At 47.7% G+C, this 23,613-nt stretch overlaps 1 protein-coding gene across 1 annotated transcript in view; it reads right to left on the bottom strand.

Moving 5' to 3' along the window:
* KCNK10 (potassium two pore domain channel subfamily K member 10) overlaps window positions 1-23,613 on the bottom strand; it is a 164,077-nt gene that overhangs the window by 93,437 nt on the left and 47,027 nt on the right. Inside the window, exon 2 of the mRNA XM_008056569.2 lies at window positions 4,964-5,313. Within this exon, the coding sequence (XP_008054760.1) occupies window positions 4,964-5,313 (350 nt within the window). The remainder of the gene's footprint in view (window positions 1-4,963; window positions 5,314-23,613) is intronic.

Here is a 23,613-nt window from a genome sequence, read left to right as displayed (position 1 = left end):
CACTCACCTCAGCCTCCCAAAGGCACGGGATTACAGGCTGAGCCACCAAGCCCAGCTAAGCAATCCTTCTTGCTCAGCCTCCTGGGTATGAGACTACAGGCACCACCATGCTCAGCTAATTTTTTTGATTTTTTTGTAGAGATGGAATCTTGCTATGTTTCCCAGGATGGTCTCAAACTCCTGGCCTCAAGTGATCCTCCTGCCTCAGCCTCCCAAAGTGTTGGAATTACAAGCATGAGCCCCCACACCCAGCCCAGCCTCCTTTCCTACCCCCACTGACCACACCTCTCAGCTCAAGTCACACTGACCATATGCTGTTTCCACCACAGGCCACACACAAGCTGCTGGGCTGCCCTGCAGTCATGGTCTTTCTGACAAACCCCTCCCAGATTTCATATTTCTCTTGGCATGTATGGCAGTTCAGAGCCTGGACATATGGTCAGATTACCTGGCAGTAACCCCTGGACTCCTCGCTTCTAACCAGGTGACCTTGAGCTTGTCGTTCACCTCCTGCTGCCCCTTTTACTCATCTGTAAATGGCCACCAAAGACAGGAGACAAACAGCCTGGAGACATTCCCTGATCTCTGTTGGCCTGCCCAGGGCTCCTTTTTTTTTTCTTCACATCTTTCAAACAGCTCGATTCCATTGAATCCTTTTTTTTTTTGAGTTGGAGTCTCACTCTGTCACCCAGACTGGAGTACAGTGGAATGTTCCCGGCCACTGCAGCCTTGACCTGCTGGGCTCCAGCGATCCTTCCGCCTCAGCCTTCCAAGTAGCTGGAACTACAGGCGTGCGCTATCATGCCCGGCTAATTTTTCTGATTTTATTATAGAAATGAGGTCTCGCCAAGTTGCCCAGGCAGGTCTCTAACTGTTGGTTCACATGCCTCCTCCTCCAGGCATCTCAGGATCATTCTCTGGGAAGGGAGGCCAGGCTATGCTGTGCCTTGGACAATGTTTAACAGCATCCCTGGTCTCTACCCACCAGATGTCTGCAGCCTCTCCCCAGCTGTGACAACCAAAAATGTCTCCAGACATTGCCAACTGCCCCTGCTTGGAACTCTGAGCTGCTTGGATAACACTAACAGCAGCAACAGCAGTAAGTGCCCTTTAGAGCATGCACCATGTGCCAAGCACAGCTCAAAGCCTTCTTATGAATGATTGCATCTAACCCTCTCAGCACCCCAAGGTCAGGGGATTCTAGATTTTAGCCAAGGTTTGATAATGAAACTGGAGCACAGAGAGGTGAGTAACATGCTCAAAATTTGTCTTACTCTTTCTTCCCCAGCACTGGACATGTTACCTGACACAGCAGAAAGTCAATGGCAATTCTGAGAATGAGTGGGTGGACAGGTGAGTGAATGAATGGCAACATGAATGAATAAGCCAGTTCCCTCCATAACAGCAACCCATCATTCCTTACCTTCCAGGGACAGTGACCTAGCAATCTCTTCTAGGGTCCCACAGTGCCCCATAAAGTGGTTTAACTTATCAAAAGACCCCTTCCCAGCTGCAGCTCTGCTAAGCTATCCAGGCAGCTTGTGGGGAATGTGATCTTCTGGGTCCTCTCTTTTTGTTATTGGTAACATGAATCACACCTTCCAGCTAGGCCTTATGAGAGGTTCGCTCAATCCAGCCAAGAAACATGACCATCAATCTACCTTCTACCCACTGTCACTCCTTTCAGACTTAGGTGAGATACGATCATACTGCTTTCCAGTTTAGAACACAGCCCATGGAAGGCTCTTCCAGATGGAAAGACAAACTATTTCTAAGGTTGTGCTTCTTGTGAACACTATACGCAGCGCTGCTCAGAGGCACACAGTGTGAATGCTTTCACCATCATGACGCTATCAGTGAACTGAAGGGCAAAGCATCATGATTTGACTGTTGACGGAGGCAGATTCAGATTCTGCTTCACTGACATTGTGAGAAAGACTGTATATAAACACATGTATAAATCTTTAAATCATAGTAAATCAGAAAAATCTGAAAGCACCCCACATCCAGGACTGACACTCAATAGATAAAGGGAGGAGAAACCGAGAAACGCTTCCTGCAAGGGAGCCAGGGACGCCAGCCATTTTTGACTGCTGAGATTCTGGAAAGCGTTCAACATAAAGCAAATGTTTACAAGAAAGGGGAGCTTATTATAAAGCAAGACCTACTTAAAGCAAGACTCACTGGGCAAGAGAGTGTCGAGTCAGACAGAGCTAACTTTGAATCTTAGCTCTGTCACTCCAGTGACTGGAAAGTTACTCAGTCTTTTTCAGCATCAGTCTCCTTACCCGTAAAATGGGAGGCTGGGCTGAGAGCACTGTTGGAAAGATTAAATGAGATATTGGGTATATGGTGCAGAGGACTAAACTCTGCCTTTTTTTTCTTTACTTTGTCAAATTCCTAACTAAGGAGCCTGGAGAGAGAGACAGGTGTGTTTTGTTGTTGTTGTTTGTTTGTTTTAATTAATTATTTAACATGGCTTGCTTTCCAACCGGGTTCGGACATAATATCATGTAACAGATGAAAAAGAAAAATCCAAGTACTTTTATCACCCTGCAAAGCTATCTCTTGGGCATGCTAGGCACTTACCAGCTCTCGGAAGTCTGCCTCCTCTAGGCTTCATCTACACATCAAGAAACTAGGCTCCCTCATCGTTTCTCAAGCTGCCCATTTCTTTACTGTTTTCTAAATTCCTTAGGTCATTCTTGCTAACTAGTTGCCAGTCAGGAAATCTTGGAACTCACCTATAATCTGCAAGCCCTGGCTTAGAGATACCCTGCCTTCCTTGTCTGAACCAATATAAATCTCACATGTTTTAATTCATGGTTTCTTGTAATTTTTGTCTTCCTAAAATGTCTATCCAAGTTACAGTCAACCACAGTGGGCACACATACTCAGGACCTCCCAAGGATGGGTGTCACTCACATTTGTCTCAGAATAATGCATCTTAAATATTTTATACTGTTTGGCCTCTTTGGTCAATAGTTCATAACAGTTCATAACAGAGGTTTAAAAAAAGGGGTAGCTTTTCAAATTGTTCTAAAATTATCCTTTTTGTTTGTTTTTGATTTTATTTTATTATAGAGATGTGGGATACAAGTCAGGATTAGCTATACAAGTATGCTGCATGCAGATGAAGTTTGGGCCTCCAACTGGCCTTACTTCCCCTGGTTTGGGAGCAGGTACCCTTTGAGTGTCATGTGCCCCTCCTCCCTCCCCTGGCAGTGCCTAGCAACTGCTGATCCTTCCCTTGTGCTAATGTGGTTAATGCTCAGGTCCCACTCATGGGTGAAAACATGTGGTATTCAGTTATTTGGTTCTGTGATAGATCACTTAGTATGATGGTCTCCAACTCCATCCAATTTGCTACGAAGACCATAATATTGTTCTTCTTTATGGCTGAGTAATATGCCATTAAACTGTTATAAAATTACCTCTTTTTTTTTTTTAGTTGGAGTCTCACTCAATTGCCCAGGTTGGAGTGCAGTAGCTCACAGCCACCCCAGTGTCAACCTGCTGGTCTCTGGTGATCCTTCTACTTCAGCCTTCCAAATAGCCAGAACTACAGGCGTGCACTACCCTGTACTACCTGCCAGTTTTTTATTTATTGTAGAGATGAGGTCTGGCTAAGTTGCCTGGGCCGGTCTTGAACCCATGGGCCCAGGCAATCCACTCGCCTCGGCCTCCCGAAGTGCTGGGATTATAGGCTGAGCCACTGAACCCGGCCTATAAAATTATTTTAAGTACACTCACACATGTGCACATGTGCACACCTTCACGCAAATGCACACATGCTCATACACAGACACACACACATGCACAGACACACACCTCATTTCACAGAGAAATATTTGAGGTCAACACAGGGGATACATCTTAACTGGCAGCACCATAATCAGGACCTTCACACTCCCCAGCCCATTCTTCATTCACTCCTCAGCCTCCAAGCTCTTTCATGAAGGAGATTAATTGTGACTTAATCAACAGATGTATGAACAAGCTCAGACACCTTCTAACAGCGTCCCGACCAAAGGCAAAACTCAGTGACCCAGACAAACTCAATCAGAGCCAGAGGGTCCTATGGTGGGTTCAACCCCTGTTCACCTGGATCAGGGTCTTCAACTCCCGGGCTCCCCATCACACCCCTTTCTTCCCCATGGGCACAGGATTTCTCTCAGGTTTCCCAGATCTCCCATGCCTCCCATTCCATTCCCTCCTACCACACAGCCTCAGATGACACTACCTTTCCCACAGCCCTTCCTGCCACGGCCCAGCCCTGCTAGCCCACCTCTACTCATAGTATTGTGTCACCTGGCTTCTTTAGGCTGTATCCCATTCTATGCATCCACTTTCTCATGGAATTTTTTCCCTGAATGTCCAGGGTATGTAAAGACCTGGTACACAGTCGATATTCAAAAACAGCAAACAATCATTACTATTATTGTTAGCTTTGTGATTCCATCCCCATAAATCCCCTAAAATGGCATTCTCTGGCCACTGAGAGCCTCCTCACCTACATACCCGGTGGCCTTTTCTCCACTTCACCCTCAATGACCTGGAACAGGTCCCTTTTGCTTCTGGAGCACCCTTTGATCCCCATGTTCTGCAGAGAGTTCAGAAGCAGGGCATCGATCAGCCTTCATTAATGGACTTGACTTTGAAAGCCCAAGGCCCCCTGGCCTTTGCCCCCTTTGCCATCCATCCCAAGCTAGGAAATGCAGAGCACAACCCACTCTTGCATCAGGGCCTCTGCATTCACGAACCCTCTTCCCCCGACCCTGTCACATGCCTTCCTCTCTGGCATCTTTGGGGTCTCAGCTCAAAAATCACCTCCCCAGAGAGGACTTCACTGACCACCATGGGCGTCCCCACCAAAGGCAAGCTTCGGTGGCCCAGAAGGACTCCATTAGAGCTGCCACCCCTCTTGTCAGGGGGTTTTGGGGGGGCCTCAGCCCCTGCTCACCTGGATCAGGGTCTCCAGCTCCTGGGGGCTCACACAGACGTGATCTCGCAGAAACTCCGCCTTCTCCAGGGCGATGGTGTTCTTCTGGCTGCTCTCAAAGGGCTGCTCCAGCGCACGGAAGACAAGACCACCAGTGACGAGGTAGACCACCACAACCACAAAGATGGCAACCACTGTCTTCCACTTCATGACGGTCTGCAGGCCCCCCTGGGAGGCGCCTTCCATCCTGGCTACCACTGTGGCTCGGGAGGAAATCGACAGGCGCGGAGCCGGAGCTGGGGCCGGGGCTGGAGGCTGCCCGTTAGTGGCACTCTTGGGTTGGCACACCGGCGCTGCCGCGGGAACGGCCACTGGGGAGGCGGGTGGGGAAGAGGGGAGAGAGAGCATGTTTACAAACACAAAGCATAGAACTTGTCAGAAACAAATCACAGATGTCTTCCTGGAGTCAAGCTTTCAAGTGTGAAGATGAAATGCTGGTTCACCAAGCCTGCAGTCAGGGAATCTGATCAGTTGCTAGTAGTACCCATGTGAGTTCTGAAAAATGAGCACCAGAAGTCTCAGCTCTTTTTAACAGCAAAAACAACAACAACAAAAAAACTAACAGAAATGGAGTCTCACTATGTTATCCAGGCTGATCTCAAACTCCTGACCTCAAGCAATCCTCCCAGCTTGGCCTCCCAAAGTGTTGGGATTACAGGCATGAGCCACTGCACCAGGCCAAAAAAAATAAAATATTGATTAAATTTGAAATGCTTACATTTTTCAACAAGCGTTCAAATCAGAAAGTCATCTTTCTTTTATTTATAATCCACCTCCTCTTTCGCTTCCTTGTTTAAACAATGTGTAAGAAACACAACAAATCACCATATTTACAAACAGACATATTGTTCAACCCGGAGAGGAAATAGACAGGAGAGGGACACCAGCTACTCTATCCAAGTTCAAGTGCAAGTTAATGCCAAGAACAGAGAAGAGTGGACATCTAAAGACTTAAAAAGTCCTTCTTATCACAAAACAAGAGAAAGAAGGATGAGCTAGTTATCAGGGAGAAGAGACAAAAATTAGCTACAGGAAGTAGATTTGGGTTTCTGAAGACTATTACTAGTAAAGATAAAGAAAAACAAAAGTGACCGTAATAAGGGAAGGAAACAATGAGTGATGCTGTGTGTCCATTAACAAGATTTTCTGAAAAAAAAGTAACAATAATAAAAATACATCCTGGCCAGGTGTAGTGAGCGTGGTGTCTCCTATCTGTAATCCCAGAGCTTTGGGAGGCCGAAGCAAAAAGATTCACCAGGCTGAGCAACATAGCAAGACCTCGTCTCTACAAAACAAAAATTCAAAATTTAGCTGTGCTTGGTGATGTATGCCTGTAGTCCCAGACACACAGGAGGCTTAAGCAGGAGGATCACCTGAGCCCAGGAGGTCAAGGCTGTGGTGAACCATGATTTTGCCACTGCACTCCAGTGTGGGCAACAGAGTGAGACTCTAACTTCAAAAAAAGAGAGAGATCCTAAATGTCTTTCCTAATGAAAAATGTGATGACTTGATGTAACCACTCTTGATCTATTAGTAATAGAATTTTTCTTCTATTGTTTCCAATAAGAAGTCATCAGAAAGGAAATTTCTTCTAGTTTGGGGGATGCATAGAATTCCCTAAGGTCCCTGTTCTCTGTATGAGCAATTTCATTACCCTGGAAATACACATATTAAGCTGAAGCCTGTTTTTTGATGGCAGGAAGTCCGGGGTAGCATCGCACATGGAATGTATTATGCGTTACAGAGGTCTGTCTTGGGCAGCAACGAACGGCCATTGCACTCCAACCTTGTTCTCGCTTTATCACTCTAATTCTTATTACGGTCTATGTCATGGAGCAGCCTGGCTGTTGAGTCAATCAGGTATTCAGGGATGACAAACTTAATTACCTACCACCTGTAGCAGGCAGTCCTCCCCTAGTGGGGGCTCAACTGCTCAAGCTCTATGTTGGAAAACTCAAGGTAAATCACAGAACAGGAATGTCATTCTTCAAAGTCCCCAGCTGCAGGGGTGGCCCTTGAGAAGAATCTTAGTTAGCAGCATGGGCCTCTCCTCCTGAACCCTCGAAATCACCTTTTCTGTTTGTAAACCAAGCTGAACATGAGTCTTATTCTAGCCAATAAAACCATTCAGTGTTAGATTTTCTTCAGACTTACATAAACAAAAAATTCCCTGGCATCTCTGATGGAAAGATCTATAAATTAGAATCAGCAACCTGAACATTATATTCTTGCTAACCTGTCCCTAAAAACACTGCATTCAGAGGGCTGACTTTGGTGACTCGCACCTGTAATCCCAGCACTTTGGGAGGCTGAGGCGGGAGGATTGCTAGAGCTCAGGAGTTCAACACCAGCCTAGGCAACACAGTGAGACCTGGTCTCTACAAAAAGATTTTTTAAATTAGCTGGGCATGGTGGAGCACACCTGTAGTCCCAGCAACTCAGGAGGCTGAGGCTGAAGGATTGCCTGAACCCAAGAGGTCAAGGCTGCAATGAGTGGTGACCATGTCACTGCACTCCAGCCTGGGCAACAGAGTGAGACCTTGACTCAAAAAATAAATTAATTAATTAAAGATACACACACACGCACACACACACACACGCGCGCGCACACACACACACACACACACACATATCAAATAAAAGGAATGCTTAGACAGGAGATGATCCCGGTGGGCTCAGAATAATCGCAAGGGTTCTTATAAGAAGGAGGCAAGAGGCCAGAGAGAGGGGGCATGAGGAGAAGCAGAGGCTTGCGTGCAAGAGTAGGCAAGAATACGGTCCCTACAGAAGTTGGAAAAAAGAGGGAAAGGCCCCCCTAGAGTCCCCTCAAAAAACCAGCTCTGCTTACAATTTGGTTTTGGCCCAATGAGTCTGACTTTGAACTTCTGACTTCCAGAACTATACAATAATAAAGTAGTGTAGTCTGAAGCCACTGTTTGTGGCAACGTGTCACAGCCACCCCAGACAATGACCCCACCCACCCCCAGATCAGTTCTCCCTGCCCAACACGCTGTACTGCTGATGAAGCCCAAGCCCTCATCTGGCTCCCCTGAGAGCTCATAAGGGCAAGTGCTCATCTCTGCAGCCCAGTGTCCCACCAGCACCTGGCACACATGGGTGAGTGATCGATGTTGGCAGAATCAGTGAAAACAGGGTGAAAGAAAGGAATGCTGGCACACCCAAGCCACACATCCAATGTGGACAGGCCATCCTGGAAAACAGCCCAACACTCTAGCCACACAGAACAGAAGGTTCCCAGACGCAGCCGCTCTCAGTCACACTGCCACACCTCTGTAGGTGCTGCTTACCCAACCAAGAACCTGCTCCCCACCCTTACCCTCCTGGTAGACTCTCATCCTCCTCAGTCTCTGCACAAAGCCACCTCCTCTCGGAAGTCCTCCTGGACTTTTCCAGGCAGTCTCAGTGTGCTGAGCTCCCCCACTAGCCTAGAAACTTCTCAGAGTCAGAAAGCTCATCTTTTAGTCACTGGATCTCCACTTCTTGGTACAGTGCCTGGCATACCAAATGTGTGTTTTCTATTGTTTTTGTTGTTGTTATTAATTCCTTCATACAAAAGCCTCATCAGAATCACCACCACCCTCAGTAATTTTATTATTTTATTTTATATTTGAGTCAGGGTCTCCCTCTGTCACCCATGCTAGAGTTCAGTGGCATGATCATGGCTCACTACAGCATTGACCTCCTGGGCTGAGGTGAACCTCCTCCCTCAGCCTCCTGAGTAGCTGGGACTACAAGGCACACACTAACACACCCGGCTAAATTTTTTTTTCTTTTTCTTTTTCTTTTTTTTTTTTGAGTTGGAGTCTCACTCTGTCGCCCAGACTGGAGTGCAGTGGCCGCTCCCGGCCACCGCAGCCTCGACCTTCTGGGGTCCGGGGATCCTTCCGCCTCAGCCTTCCAAGTAGCCGGAATTACAGGCATGCGCTATCACACCTGGCTGATTTTTTGATTTATTGTAGAGATGAGGTATCGCTGCCCAGGCAGGTCTCGAACCCGCAGGCTCAGGCAATCCACTCACCTCAGCCTCCCAAAGGCGCGGGATTACAGGCTGAGCCACCGAGCCTGGTTTTTTTTCTTTTTCTTTGTAGAGACGAGGTCTCACTATGTTGCCCAGGCTGGTGTTGAACTCTGGGTTCAAGCAATCCTCCAGCCTCGGCCTCTCAAAATGCTGGGATTACAGGCATGCATCATGCCCAGCCATGAACCACCACGCCCAGCCATGAGCATTTATTTAACCCTGAATGGGCCCAGGAGGCTGCACTAGGGTGAGAGTAAGCCACAGTCCCTCTCAGCTTCGGGAGTGAGGAAAGACAGTCTGCTTAAAAATCACACTCCACAGCGCAGGGAACCGACATTAGCTGAGAACATCATCAGATGACAAGCGAGGGTCTGAGCATGGAGGCCAGCTGGAGCTGGGTCTCCTTCACTGACCCTCACCGTGAGTAGTTCCAGAGCTTCTAGCATCCCTGAGGCTGGACAGAATTGGGCTGGCAAAAGGTCTTTTCAGATGAGGTCCCGGTACCCATTTGCTGAGAGTCTGTTCCTGGGAGCAGAGCTTGAATAGAATCGGGCGTTTGTCACAGCAGAGAGAGTGTAGGTGCTCGTTCTGATTCCTCAGACCCCAACACCCAAGTGGTGTCTTTCCTGAGCCTCCAACTCCTGAGCCTCCAAAGCACTAGAATAGAAACCAGACTTCCAGTTCCAAACCCACCAGTGACTGGATGACCTTGAAACCCTATCTTCATTTCTCAGTTTGCATATCTGTGAATTGGGAATCATAACAACTCCCCACTCCCTTTTTTTAAAACCTCCACAGAGTTCTCGAGAACAACAAATGAGCTGTTTTACTGGTTTTACTGGTTTCTTGACTGGAGTGTACTTGTAGATGTCAGGAGTACTGGCAGAGACCTCTGAATGTCACAAAATCTTTTTTTTTTTTTTTAAGTTTTTTGAGTCAGGGTCTCACTCCACTGCCCAAGCTGGAATGCAGTGGCACAATCACAGCTCACTGTAGCCTCGGGCTCCTGGGCACAGGCGATCCTTCTGCCTAAGCTTCCCAAGTAGCTGGGACTACAGGTAGGCACCACCACAGTCGGCTGATTGTTTTTTAATTTTTGCAGAGATGAGGTCTTGCTATGTTGCCCAGGCAGGCCTAATCGAGCTCCTGGCTTCAAGCGATCCTCTGCCTTGGCCTCTCACTCTGTCACCCAGACTGGAGTGCAGTGGCCACTCCTGGCCACTGCAACCTCGACCTGCTGGGCTCCGAAGATCCTTCCGCCTCAGCCTTCCAAGTAGCTGGAACTATAGTTGCATGCTACCACACCTGGCTAATTTTTGATTTATTGTAGAGATGAGGTCTCGCCAAGTTGCCCAGGTGGGTCTCGAACCCGGGGGCTCAGGCAATTCACTCACCTCAGCCTCCCAAAGCGCTGGGATTACAGGCTGAACTACTGAGCCCGGCTCAAAGGTTACAGGCGTGAGCTACTGCACCCAGCCCCACAAAACCTTTTGAACATTTGACTAAAAATGGAGTCGGCTGCTTTAGCAAGTAGGACTGCACATTTCAATGGCTGGAAAAGGATTTGGATGGTGCTTAAATTGGGTGAGTTTTCAAAGGGTGTTTTAATCTGTCCATTTCTTCTCCTCAGAGACCACAGTTCCTCTTTGCCCTAATACAAAATTGCCCCATGATCTGGCATGAGCCACTGGAGCCAGGAAACAAAAGCAGCCAGATGGTGGTGATGAGGAAGGAGGTGCCGATGGTGGTGGTGGGAACAGAAGCCCAGCCACTTATGTCACTGTCGTGTCTCATCACTCTGATAAACACTCTGCTCACATGGCTGCAGCCGGTCCTCACTCATACAGAGTGAGTCCATGCCCTCCCAGAAGCAAATGCCAAGAGGGGAGTAAAGTACAGGGATTTCTATTCATGGACACATGTTAGGGGAGTCAGGGAGGCTGTAACAGCCTCAGACACTATGTCAGTCTGACCCTGAAAGAAAGAGAGAGGGAAGGAAGGGGGTTGGTGAGCATTCTAGACCGTCTGTGGTGTAAGGAAGTCTGACAAGGCCACCAAGGAGCTTTTGGGCCAATGTCAGCCATCCAAGGAGTTCCAGTGTCTCTGAAAATAGTCGTGCCATAGTATCCCTGCCACACTCCATCACCGGCTGGGAGCAGCCCATGGGAAATGTCCCCGTGACACAAACAAAGCGATGGCTTTCTGGTCGGTGGTCAGTGACACTGCCTCCAGTTGGAGTACTGCAGGTGCATGCCCATGGCCACCATATAGCCCCACTTCACAGACCAAGAAACTGAGGCCCAGGCAGGTTACATGGCCAGGATTACAGACCAGGATTAAAACTGGAATTATCTGACTTCCAAGTCAGCTCTATGGAGCAGAGGAACAAGAAAATAGGAACAAAGCAAATCCAGCAAGAAAACACCCTGCTCACATGGCTGTATCCGGTCCTCACTATGAGGTATTATCACACAGGGTGAATCCAGGCCCTCCCAGAAGAAAATGCCAGGAGAGGAGTGGTGTGCAGGGATTTCATTCAAGGAAACACCATAAGGAAGTCAGGGAAGCTGGGACAGCCTCAGACACTATATCAGTCTGACCCCAAGTGAAGGAGAGTGGTGGGGGTGAGGGCGGAGGTGCGCATCCAAAAGTGAGAAAAGGATTGGTCTCAGACACGCATAAACCTATTCTGCAGTCCATGACATCGACATATTCGGTCTCTGAGTAGTGAGGGGGTTCTTTCCCACATAATGTATCACTAATGGATGGGTCGTATAAGGTAAAGGCCAATCACACTTCACAACTCCAGCAGAAAAGTGTCTGGCAGCAAAAGCTCTGCAAGGAATTGATGAGGAAGGAAATGTTGGAAGACAATGTCCCTTCTGATCATTTTTACTTCAAAGTGTTTCTTTATGAACTTAGCACATTTCACTTCAATGGGGGTGGATGGGGGAAGGCCCCATGTGGGAGTCTGCCTTTTTGTAGTTGAACAAGCTTTTAATAATTTTATATTATTCAGGCATTCTCAGGCCCCAGAGACTTTACCACACCATCCATTCATTCATTCCATCAACAAACATCCAAGTTTTCCTGGAACTGTGGCCCTAGGTGGGGCTACATAAATGAATAAGACACGTGTCTGTGTTCAGCATTACTGGGAGGATTAACAAAGATCTTCAGTATGGTGAGCCTATTTTTTTTTTTTGAGTTGGAGTCTCACTCTGTCGCCCAGACTGGAGCGCAGTGGCCGCTCCCGGCCACCGCAGCCTCGACCTGCTGGGCTCCGACGAGCCTTCTGCCTCAGCCTTCCAAGTAGCTGGAACTACAAGCGTGTGCTACCACGCCCTGCTAATTTTTTTGTTTTATTGTAGAGATGAGGTCTCGCCAAGTTGCCCAGGCGGGTCTCGAACCCGCAGGCTCAGGCAATCCACTCACTTCAGCCTCCCAAAGCGTGGGATTACAGGTTGAGCCACCGAGCCCAGCTCTATTTTTTGTTTTGTTTTTGAGACAGGGTCTTGCTGTGACACTCAGGTTGGAATGCAGTAGCACAATCATAGCTCACTGCAGCCTCGAATTCCTAGCCTCAAGTGATCCTCCTGCCTCAGCCTCCCAAGTAGCTGGGACTACAGGCACATTCCACCACACCCAACTAACTTTTTTTTGTACTTTTGTAAAGATGGGGGTCTTGTTCTATTGCTCAGGCTGGTCTCCTGAGTCCAAGAGATCCTCCCACCACAGTCTCCCAAATAACTGGGACTACAGATGTGCACCACCACTACCTCTTTTTTTTTTTTTTTTTTTTAAGAAATGTCATCTTGCTATGCTGCCCTGGCTGATCTGGAACTCGTGGCTTCAAACAATCCTCCCACCTCAGCCTCCATGCCCAGCCAGAGAATCTATTTTTATCTTCACCAAATATTATGTAGAGAGCAGTGATCATTATCTCCCCCACTGACAGATGAGGAAACTGAGGCCCAGAGAGGCGACATGGAGTAGCCCATCACAAGCCAACAGGCAACAGCATCCTTGAATCCTCAGGTATCTAACCCCAAAGGTCAAAGGTCTCCACTCCTCCACACACCCCCAAAACAAACAGCATGGGAAGGATTCAGAGACTCATGGAAACCTGACAACAGTCACGTCGGAAGTGCCACTGTCACACAGCAACTTGACTCTGCCTGTTCACTCAGGCAAAGTACAACTGTGACCACAAATGACCACAAGAGGCAAGGAGCACCCTCCACTCATCTCCCTGTCCATTCTTTGCACTCTCACTCCAGGTCTGGGATCGTTCCAGGGCCACTTTGATAACCAGAACTTTCAAAGATCAACCTGGAATCTGCAGAAGGCCACCCAGGGTGAGGGAGACCAGGCGGGTGGAGAGGGGAGGCGGAGACATGAGAGGGCCTCTGTCTCTGTGCCATACCCACATGTGCCGGCAGTTGGCAGTTGCCACAACAGAGATAGAGTGTATCATGGCAGACAGTGTATCATGACAGAGAGAGTATGTGTGTGTCATAGCAGAGAGAGTATATGTGTCATGGCAGAGACAGAGTATGTGTGTATCACATCACAGCAGAGAGAGTGTTGTGTCGTGGGAGACAGTGTGTTATGACAGAGATAGTGTGTGTCACAGCAGAGAGAGAGTGTGTTACCACAAAGAGTGTGGTGTGTATGTCATGGCAGAGAGAGAGTGTGTTACGACAGAGAGAGAGTGTGTGTCACGGCAGAGTATGTGTATCACAATACAACAGAGAGAATGTGTGTGTCATGGCAGAGAGAGAGAATATGTGTGTCACGTCACAGCAGAGAGAGAGTGTGTGTGTGTCACGGCAGAGAGAGAAAGTGTGTTACGACAGAGAGAGTGTGTCACGGCAGAGAGTATGTGTGTCATGTCACAACAGAGAGAGAGTATGTGTGTCTCGGCAGAGAGATAGTGTGTGTCACGTCAGAGAGTATGTGTCACAGCAGAGAGAGAGAGAGTGTATGTATCACATCACAGTAGAGAATGTAGGTGTCACGGCAGAGAGAGACTGTGTGTCATGGCAGAGATTGTGTTTCACAGCAGAGAGAGAGTTTGTGTGTCATGGCAAAGAGAGTGTGCATGTGTCACAACAGAGTGTGTGTGTCACAACAGAGTGTGTGTGTGTCATGGCAGTGATGGAGTGTGTGCATCATAGCAGAGAGAGAGTGTGGGTGTCACAGCAGAGAGTGTATGTGTGTCACAGCAGAGAGAGTGAGTCACGGCAGAGTGCGTATGTGTCACAGCATACGGAGTGTGTGTGTGTGTCATGGCAGAGAGAGAGTGTGTGTCACGGCAGAGGGAGCGTGTGTGTCGTGGCAGAAAGAATGTATGTGTCATGGCATACAGAGTGTGTGTATGACACAACAGGGAGAGAGTGTGCATCATGGCCGAGAGAGCGTGTGTGTCACGGCAGAGAGTGTATGTGTGTCATAGCAGAAAGTGTGTGTGAGTCATGGCAGAGAGAGTGTGTGTCACAGCAGAGGGAGTGTGTGTGTCCCAGCAGGGAGTGTGTATGTCACGGTGGAGAGAGTGTGTATGCTCCTTCTGATTCCTGGGGTCCCAATAGCCAAGTCTTGTTTTGCCTGTTTCCAAATGACAGCCGTACCTTAAAGGCAGCAAGGCGGGCCCAGGTAGCAAGAGTCATGACACCTCCTCTATATGCACACAAATGAGCAAGCTCCCGAAAACCACCTAACAGGCTGTCCCTCTGGGTGAAGCACTGCCCCTCCTACCCTTAGAACTTCAGGCCAGGCTCCCAGGTGGAAGAGGCCGGGGTGTCATGGAGTGACCAGGAGCCCACAGAGCCCAGCAAAAAGGAGCCAGGGCTGGTGGGGACGGAAGGGAGAGCTAGCATTGGCCGCCACCTGCCTCGCCTCTTCCCAGCCTCTCTCCTCATGCAGATTCTCTCTTCTCTCACCTGAATCACCGTGATGACCTCCAGGCCTATCCCCCTTAAATCCATCCTCCACATCCCGGCCACAGGGTGGTCTCCAGCTGTGAATCCGATCACGTCAACCTCTGTTGAAGACTCCGAGACTCAGAGGAAAGGGCAGCCTCCAGGCTTTCCCCTGACTCTCCCTTCCAGGACCTGGCACCTGCCCGCCTCCCCACCTCACGGGCTGCCACGCCCTACAAGCAACCTTTGCCCCAACCAAATCCTGCAGCCCCAGGCTGGCTCAGGATCCCAAAGAAACTAGTCTCGATCCTCAGATTCCTTTCACCTTCTTTTGTGGGGAGTGGCTAACTTCTCACACTTCAAAACTCACTTCATGTGTCACCACCTCCAAGAAGTCCTCTCTGACTGTGCACCCCCCAATATGATCAGATGTCCCTCCTCTTTGTCTCAGTGTGGAATTTAGTGGTATGTTTACAGCCAAGAGGGTCCTAACTACAGTTTGTTCCATTCCTGAATTTCTTCATTACTCCATCCACAATTTTGCCTTGGGCCAGCATTTATTACACCAAGTTCACACACCTGTCCCAAAGAAAATCTGACTTCACAGTTAATCCAGCAGACAGAAGCAGCCCTGGTCCTATCGTGTGTGTGTGTGTGTGTGTGTGTGTGAGTGTGTGTGTGTGTGTGTGTGTGTGTGTGTGTGTGTGTGTTGTGTATTTCCACAGCCAGACATCCAGAGTCAAAGTGTTCAAGTTCTCAGAAAGCAAACAGTCTCAGGGGAACTCTTCCTGGTTTGTACAATTGCTAGAGAGCATCAGGAAGGAGACACAGCTGTTATTCACTTCACACATGCTCCAAACATTCAGTTCTGGGATGTCTTGTTCTCTTCATGAAGGGCTAGAAGGTTCTCTTTTACTCATGGGTGCAAAATACTTGCTAGATTAAAAAATAAAATCTACCAGGGACGATGGCTCATGCCTGTAATCCCAGCACTTTGGGAGGCTGAAGAGACCAGGAGCTTGAGACCAGTGTGGGCAACCAAGCAAGGGCTCACCTCTACAAAAAAATAAAAAATTTAGCCAGGTGTGGTGACACGCACCTGTAGTCCCAGCTACTCAGGAGGCTGAGGAGGGAGAATGGCCTGAGCCCAGGAAGCTGAGGCCTGCAGTGAGCTGTGATCATGCTACTGCCCTCCAGCCTGGGTGATAGAATGAGACTCTGAATTAAAAAAAAAAAAAAATCTATTGAATTACATGAGTCACTTCCCTGGTAGCAGAGAGGCAGAATTTTCCACCAGTCTGCCTTCCTGGGGTCCTTCTGACTAGAACTAAACTGCATAAATGGGACTTAAGGACCCCAAGTCCTGGAGGGTTTTTCTTGTCCTACCCTCTTCCTACACCCCAAATTTGGGGAGAGGACAAAAAGATCTGGTTCCAGGGGTCTCAAAGGACCAACAACTTTCCTCTCAGGACTAGTAAACAGTGATTTTCCCTGGTCTTCCCCCAAATCTCTTGTCTTTATAAACCAAGGGCATGGCGCACAGTCAAGAGCCTTCACCTGCAGACAAAGCCCAGAGAAGGAGGTTTCAGGATTGAGGAAAACAGGGAGGGTGGGACTTCAGTAGTCACCCAGTCCACCCCTACTCCCAATTGACCTTCCATGACAGCCCCTCTCTCCCCAGGAAACGGCAGGCAGGGCCCCTGAGAACAAGAGCCCTTCCTCCTACCTGGGAAGGTGCCAAAGTAGGAGCACATGGGGAAGGTTCAACACAATGCCGAACCTTCACAACACAACATTGCTCCATCAAAGTGAGGTACCCATATTATTAGGGGTAGGGAGAACTACACAATCCATGCAAGCAAAAGCAATAGTATGTGCCGATGCTGTGTGGACATGAACACGGGGTTCAGAGGGCCTTGGAGAGGGACTCTGCCATGTTGACACCATGGGCTCATTTGTCTCGACTCCAAGGTCAATTCCACCCAAGAGGAGACCAGTAGAGACTTCCACGACGAGATGCCTGCTGGTGTGGGAAGAGCATTCGGTATCTACACGAGGGCAAAGAAGACAGACCAGCAAGTTGACCCAAGGAGTACAAAGACACCTGGGAAATGACACCGGGTCTGTGTGTCAGGATTACAGGGTGTGAAGACAACCACGCCAGAATAAAGCTGGAAAGATAGGCAGGGGAAAGAAGGAGGGTCCTGTCAGTCTTATTTACAAGTGTGGGAAGCCACCAACACTAACACGAGGGGAAGTGCCATGGGATCAGATCTGCATTTAGCAAGCTGATACTGGTGACCATGCTAAAGATACTTTGGTCCAATGAGTGGTTTTCCGCAGGGAATGTGGGTAGGCATTTACTAAACTCACTTATGAAGCCCTCACCTCAGAGAAAGGTTCAGAGACAAGGAGTGTTAAGGAAGTAAAATCTACAGGCCCTGGTGACTGAAAGAAAGTGACCATGCAGATTCAAGTCAAATATGCTTGAAGAGGTTTATTCTGAGCCAAATATGACTGGACAGGCCTGAAACACAGCCTTAAGAAGTTTTGAGAGTACGTGTCCAGGGTGACTAAATTGCAGTTTGGTTAGAAACATTTTAAGGACACAGAAGTTACAAGAAACCATGCACCAGTAAATGTGAGATTTTAACTGGTTTAGCCCAGGAAGGTGGGACATTTCCAAGTGAGGGCTTGTGGGTTATAGGTGAAGTCAAGTATTTCTTGAATAGCAATTTGTAGTTTCTATCTAAGAAATTTTAGGAGAGGATAAGGGACAGAAAAATTCAAGTTTCTTGATATACAGATGAAGCCCTATATATGAGAGACTTCAGAGAGGATAGGTAAGTGTCTTACAAGGTGCTCAGAGTCTCAGAGTCCCCAAGAGACAGCTTTGCAGGCTCACAAAAGACTTTGATTTTCTTCTTTATCTGTTACGTGATGTTATGCCAGAGTCAGGTTGGAAAACAAACTTCAGTATATATAGTAAGCGGGTGATAAAAGCCTTTCTAATGAGACCTTATCAGGCATGGCTCCCCAAGCCTCTTAGTTAGGAACTTGGATAAAAGAAAAATAGGTCAGAGTTTAGTCCTCAAAGGTAAGAAGTGTGGAGCCGGAGGGGTGTGGGAGGACCCCCTGGCATCTGGTTTGTAAGAGCATGGCGTTCTCCAAGACAGAAGATACAAGAGTCTTCCAGGTGAGGGGTCCAGAAGACATTAGGTGTGAGGGATGGACCCTCAGGGGAGATATCTAGCTGAATCCCTGGATTTCAGAGTGATGAGTATAAAAGTGGTACAGAAGCCACAGGACAGGATGAGGTGGTCTAAAGGGAGATGTAAAATGAGATGACAGTAAAAGATGGTCATGCTCAAGGGAGCAACATTTAAAGACAGTGAAGGAGGGGGATGCACAGAAGAGAAAGAGGAAGAACTATAGAGGAAAAAGGGAGAGCCAGACTGTGTCTTCCCGGGCGTCTGTGTCAGAGAGGGCAGATCTACCAGGGCACAGTGGCTCACGCTTGTAATCTCAGCACTTTGAAAGGTCAAAGCAGGAGGATAACTTGAGCCCAGGAGTTCTAGACCAGTCTAGACAATAAAGTAGGACCTCATCTCTACAAAATAAGAAATAAAAATGCTTTAAAAATAGCCAGGCATAGTGACACATGCCTGTATTTCCAGCTACTTGGGAGGCTGAGGCAGGATAATCACCTGCGTCCAGGAGGCTGCAGTGAGCCATGATTGTACCACCGCACTCCAGCCTGGGCAACAGAGTGAGACCCTGACCCCCGATGATATAGATATGTATATATAGAGAGAGACAGAGAGCTGATCCCAGTCTCTGTCTCCAGCATCACTCACAAGGCCTGACCCCCAGGAGGTCGCTGTATGTTTGCCAATTATTCAATTGCTGACCTAGGGTATCATTTTGCTGCTTCCACCACTTTCTCTCTCTGGTTGCCAAGAAACCCTGTTCAACAGCACCCCTGTTCCAGAACTTCTGGGCATGACAGGTTGCTTCTGGTACCAGAAGAGATGTCTTTGTATTCCCATGAAATGAACCTCCCCCTCTCACCCATGCCTCAAAGAGCCCAGGACCACAGCTCCTCCTGGTGTGTGCTGAGCTGGTTAGAGGAGCTCAGGCATTACCCGCCAGACTGCTCCTCTCTCGGGATCCAGAACTTCCTACCCACAGTTCTCCCAATAAACCTGACTGTGTCAAGATGCCAGGACAGACTCCTCTGTCCTGACTCCATGGTCAAGGCCCTACAGGTGCATGTCCACACCTGGGGATCTTGGATCTTGCTCCAAAATGCTTCCTGAATATGCTGGCCAAAGTTTTTTTTTCCTTCACAATTTAAATTAACTAGCACACTTTTAAAAGGAAAGATTCTTTTCTTCCCCTTGGGATTAAAAATAATATAGCAGTTGCAGTTCCCAAAATATCTCCTTTCCCCGGGGGCCAAGTGTTTTAAATCCTTTTGTCAGGGCCAGTCCTTGGAGACAGAAGTCTGCCTCTGTCTTTCCCAGGTGACTTGTCAAAAGCAGTCATCTCTCTTCACTGGACTCCTGCGGGGGGCCCCCTCCCCCGCCCAGGTTCCACTCAGCAGCCAGGTGAGCCTTCTAGAATTTCCTTCTTGCTCCTGCTTAAAATCCTACAACCAGCTATTGCTTTGTTAAACTCTGATCAGTTCATGTCGCTCTTTGAGCTATGTCCACCATGTTTCCTAAGCTTTGGCCCCCTCCCCTATCTTGGGGAGATGAATCTCCTCTCTCTCATTTGCTTTCTAACTAAACTATATTTTTCAATCTAAAAAAATCCCACAGCCACTCCCAAGGCTTTCTCCTTTGCCTCTAGTGTCCCCAAGTGCTCTCTAGCCCTCCCCGCTCACCATACCTTTCTCCTTCCCAAAATCCCCCTTCCATATCTACGATCGCACACAGATCATAAGAAGCTGTACTGAGCTCACCAGTCCTTCCTACAGATTCACAGTAGAAAACTAAACTGAAAAAAATTTTTTAGCACATTAGAGAAAAAGAGCCTATGACTGAAGCCCATAACCCATCTTACTACTACCTGATTTTCTAACCTTAGCAAATCTGTTCCTTGCCGACCAGCCGATAATGGGGATTCTGTGACCGAGAATTTCCATTTCAGCTTTTGAGAAATGATTTTAAGCCTTTTTCTTTCTTAGCCTACACTGTAAAGATTTTTTTTTTCTCTTTCTAATCTAATTGTGCACTTACTTGAGAAATTCCAGAGGCTGCTCCAGAGGCTGACTTTGAAATCACAGTGTATGTTCCCCCCGCCCCACGGCCCTCCCCTTCCCCAGGAAAATTCTCCACTGTTTAGAGGTCACTTGAAGACGATTGAACTCTACAACCCGGCCACAGTCAGGATGACATCAGCTAGCTCTCCAGGTGGACACCACTCCAAGATGACCATCAGAGCAAGATCAGCTCCCTGTGCCGCTTCCAGATGCTCCTCGTTCCACTCTTTCCCTCTAAAATCCTCTATCCTCAGCCTAAAATTTTGAAATGGTTCCTTTGAGGCACGAGCTTGACCATTTCTCCATCCACCGGGCTTTTAGAATAAAGTCACCTTCCTTCCACTAAATCTCGTCCTTGTTTATTTTCACCTGCAAGCGATGAGTAGTAGAATCTGTGATCGGCAACAATACAAGTAGCTAGGTACTTTGATAAATTCCATATTCATCAGCGCATAAAATACTTACAAGTGACAAGTGCACTAATGGTCTTTATACAAGAGGGGACTCAAAAAAAACCCAGAATTTATTTATAAAAATTGTGTATTTATTCTTCCACATTTAAACTTCAGTCACTTTCAAAGTACTCTCCGTTTGCTGCAATACACCTATCAAGATGCTTTTTCCACTGCTCAAAACAGTTTTTGGACTCGTCAGTTTTGATGCCTATTAATGCTTCTGCCATTTTTTTGCTTATTTGTTTCATATCTTCCACATCAGCAAAACATTTCAAACCAGGCAAAGTGAGACCAAAGGGAGGCCCAAACTTCACCTGTACGAGGACCACTTATGCACCTAATCCTGAATTGTACCCCACATCTTCTAAATAAATAAATTAAAAGTTTCCTTTTGAGGATTTTTTTTCATCCAGGGGTAAAAAAGTTGCTCGGGGTGGGATCGGGTGAATAGGGAGGATAAGGTATGAGGGTCATGCTGTTTGGGGTCAAAAACGGCTGAACACTCAGAGCAGTGTGGGCAGGTGCGTGGTGGAAGAACTAGTCACCAGTTTGCCACAACTCGGGAGGCTTCAGGAAATTGTGATGCAACCTTCTCAAAACTTCCAGATAAAAATTTTGATGAATTGTTTCATCCAGAGGAACTAATTCCAAGTATACTACAAGAGGCCCAACCTCCAAGAAATAATTCTGGTTTTAAGGGGGTGTCACCTTATAGATAAAAAGGAGGCGTCTAGAAACTTGAAGTGTTATTCATTCACTTATTCAACCTACTAGCCTACTATGTCCCAGGAGTAGGACTATATGCCACCCGCATGTCCTGGCTGCCAGGCCTCCCTCCACTGAGAGACTGAAGGAACTAATTCTTCTGAGAAGTATAAGGCAGTGAAGCCACCAGATGTAGCTTTGATCTCTCTTCTGCTGTCAGTTTTGTCTCCTCCGATCCAACCTTCCCCTCGTCCCCTACACCAAAGCACTACAAAGAAACTTCAGGAACCCCGGATGTAGAACTGAAGACCTCCTCCACTTCCTAAGTCTCTTCCTAGAACATTCCTGCACCCATTTCCCTGATACCTAGACTTTCCCCTAGGACACTGTGTTCTGAATGTGTCTCTCTGGTAGAGGCAACTCAGTCTCCCTCAACCACAACACCAGGGCCACTCTGCCCTGGAAAACCAATTACTCCAGATTCTTGTGACAAGAGTCTCTGAGTCCGCTTTTCCTGTGAGACCCAAGTCCTCTGTCTCCTCCACTTCCCACTCTTCCGTGTGGCCAAACAATGGTAGACCTGACTTCTCCTGATTTCTCGAAGCCTTCCACCTGGATCCCACTTCTCTCCTGACTGATTTCAACATCCCACAAGCAACCCATCCAACACCTTAGCCTCACACTTTCTTGAATTCACCACCATCACCATCATCTTCACCATCACCATGAACTCCACAATCACCATCATCTCCACCACCACCATCATCTCCACTGTCACCATCACCTCCACCATCACCATCATCTTCATTATCACCATAAACTTCACTACCATCACCCCCACCATCACTATCAGCTTCACCATCACCATCAACTTCACTCTATCATCTCCACCACCACCATCATCACCACCATCACCATCATCTCCACCACCAGCATCATCTCCATTCCATTTCAACCACTGACTCAGGTCAGGTTCCCCAGAAGTGTATCCTGAGATGAAGTTCTATTTGCAAGTGACTTTCCTAGGCGGTCACCTAAGAGACTGAGAGAAGTGAAAAAGGGCAAGAAGCCAAGTAAGGGAGCAATCTCTGCCTGACCGCCAAGAGCTCTGGGGCATAAATTCTGTCTCAGAGTTTGATCCATTTTGAGGCAAGTGAGTGGGGCTTTCATACTCCTACAGAAACTCCTAGAAATATCCTGAAAACAGGCTCTAGTAGAACAAGGAAAGTCCTCTGGAAAAGGAAGTAGGTACAAGCCAGAAAGGGAGGCACCACAGAAACTGCAGGATGGGTGCACAGGACAAAATGGACCTGGATAGCCCTGGTGCAACACTCACAGTTTCCACTACAACTGTGTCCCATATGACAATGTCCTGAAACTCATCACCATGAGGATTTTTCCCACCTCAGAAATACTCAAAGTAGCTATCTATGACTACTGTAATCTTTGTGCCTTCCCAACATTTATACATTGAAACCTAACTCTCAATGTGATGGTGTTAGGAGGTAGGGCTTTTGGGGGATGATTTATCCATGAGGGCAGAGCTCTCATGTGTGGGATTCCTGCCTTAGAGATCCCTCAGCCCTTCCACTACATGAGGATACAGCGAGAAGATGGCTGTCTATAAACTAGGCAACAGACCCTCACCAGACACTGAAACTTCCTTGCTGTCTTGGACTTCCCAGCCTCCAGAACCATGGAAAATAAATTTCTCTTGTTTGAAAGCTTCCCACTCCATGAAATTTTAGAGCAGTCCAAAGGGATGAAGACACTGATTTGTGCATCCTGTCCTTCCACACATCACATCCTGCCTCTACTCCCTCCTCTCCATCAGACCCTCTCTGTGTTCTCTTTCTCTTTCCCACCCTGCTTAGGTTCCATGTCCCACACCTCTCTTCAGCTCATGGACTCAACCTCTTCTCCTGTTGTCTTTTTCTGGAGCTACCAGAAATATGCCTCCATATTAATTCCTTCTCTCTGTTCAGAGTCCACATCCAGGATGTTGAACAGCATTAGTGAAACCAGACAGTCTCACAGATTGCTATCTCTAAACCCATACAGCCTTTTCTTAACTGGCCCATCATGCCCCACAGCAATCTTGCCCTGTTTCCCTGCTCAGAAAGACAGCTGTCTTGATCAATGTCATTAAGTCATCAGTGTGTACCTCCCTGAAATTGTACGCAGAAATCCCATTTGCAAGACAGATATTTACTTTACAAAAATAT

Source organism: Carlito syrichta, unplaced genomic scaffold (genome assembly GCF_000164805.1).
Source record: "Carlito syrichta isolate Samal-C Ts95f unplaced genomic scaffold, Tarsius_syrichta-2.0.1 Scaffold302399, whole genome shotgun sequence".
Taxonomy (NCBI): Eukaryota; Metazoa; Chordata; class Mammalia; order Primates; family Tarsiidae; genus Carlito; species Carlito syrichta.
Note: the sequence above shows the minus strand (reverse complement) of the source record. Positions and strands in the feature narration are given on the sequence as shown.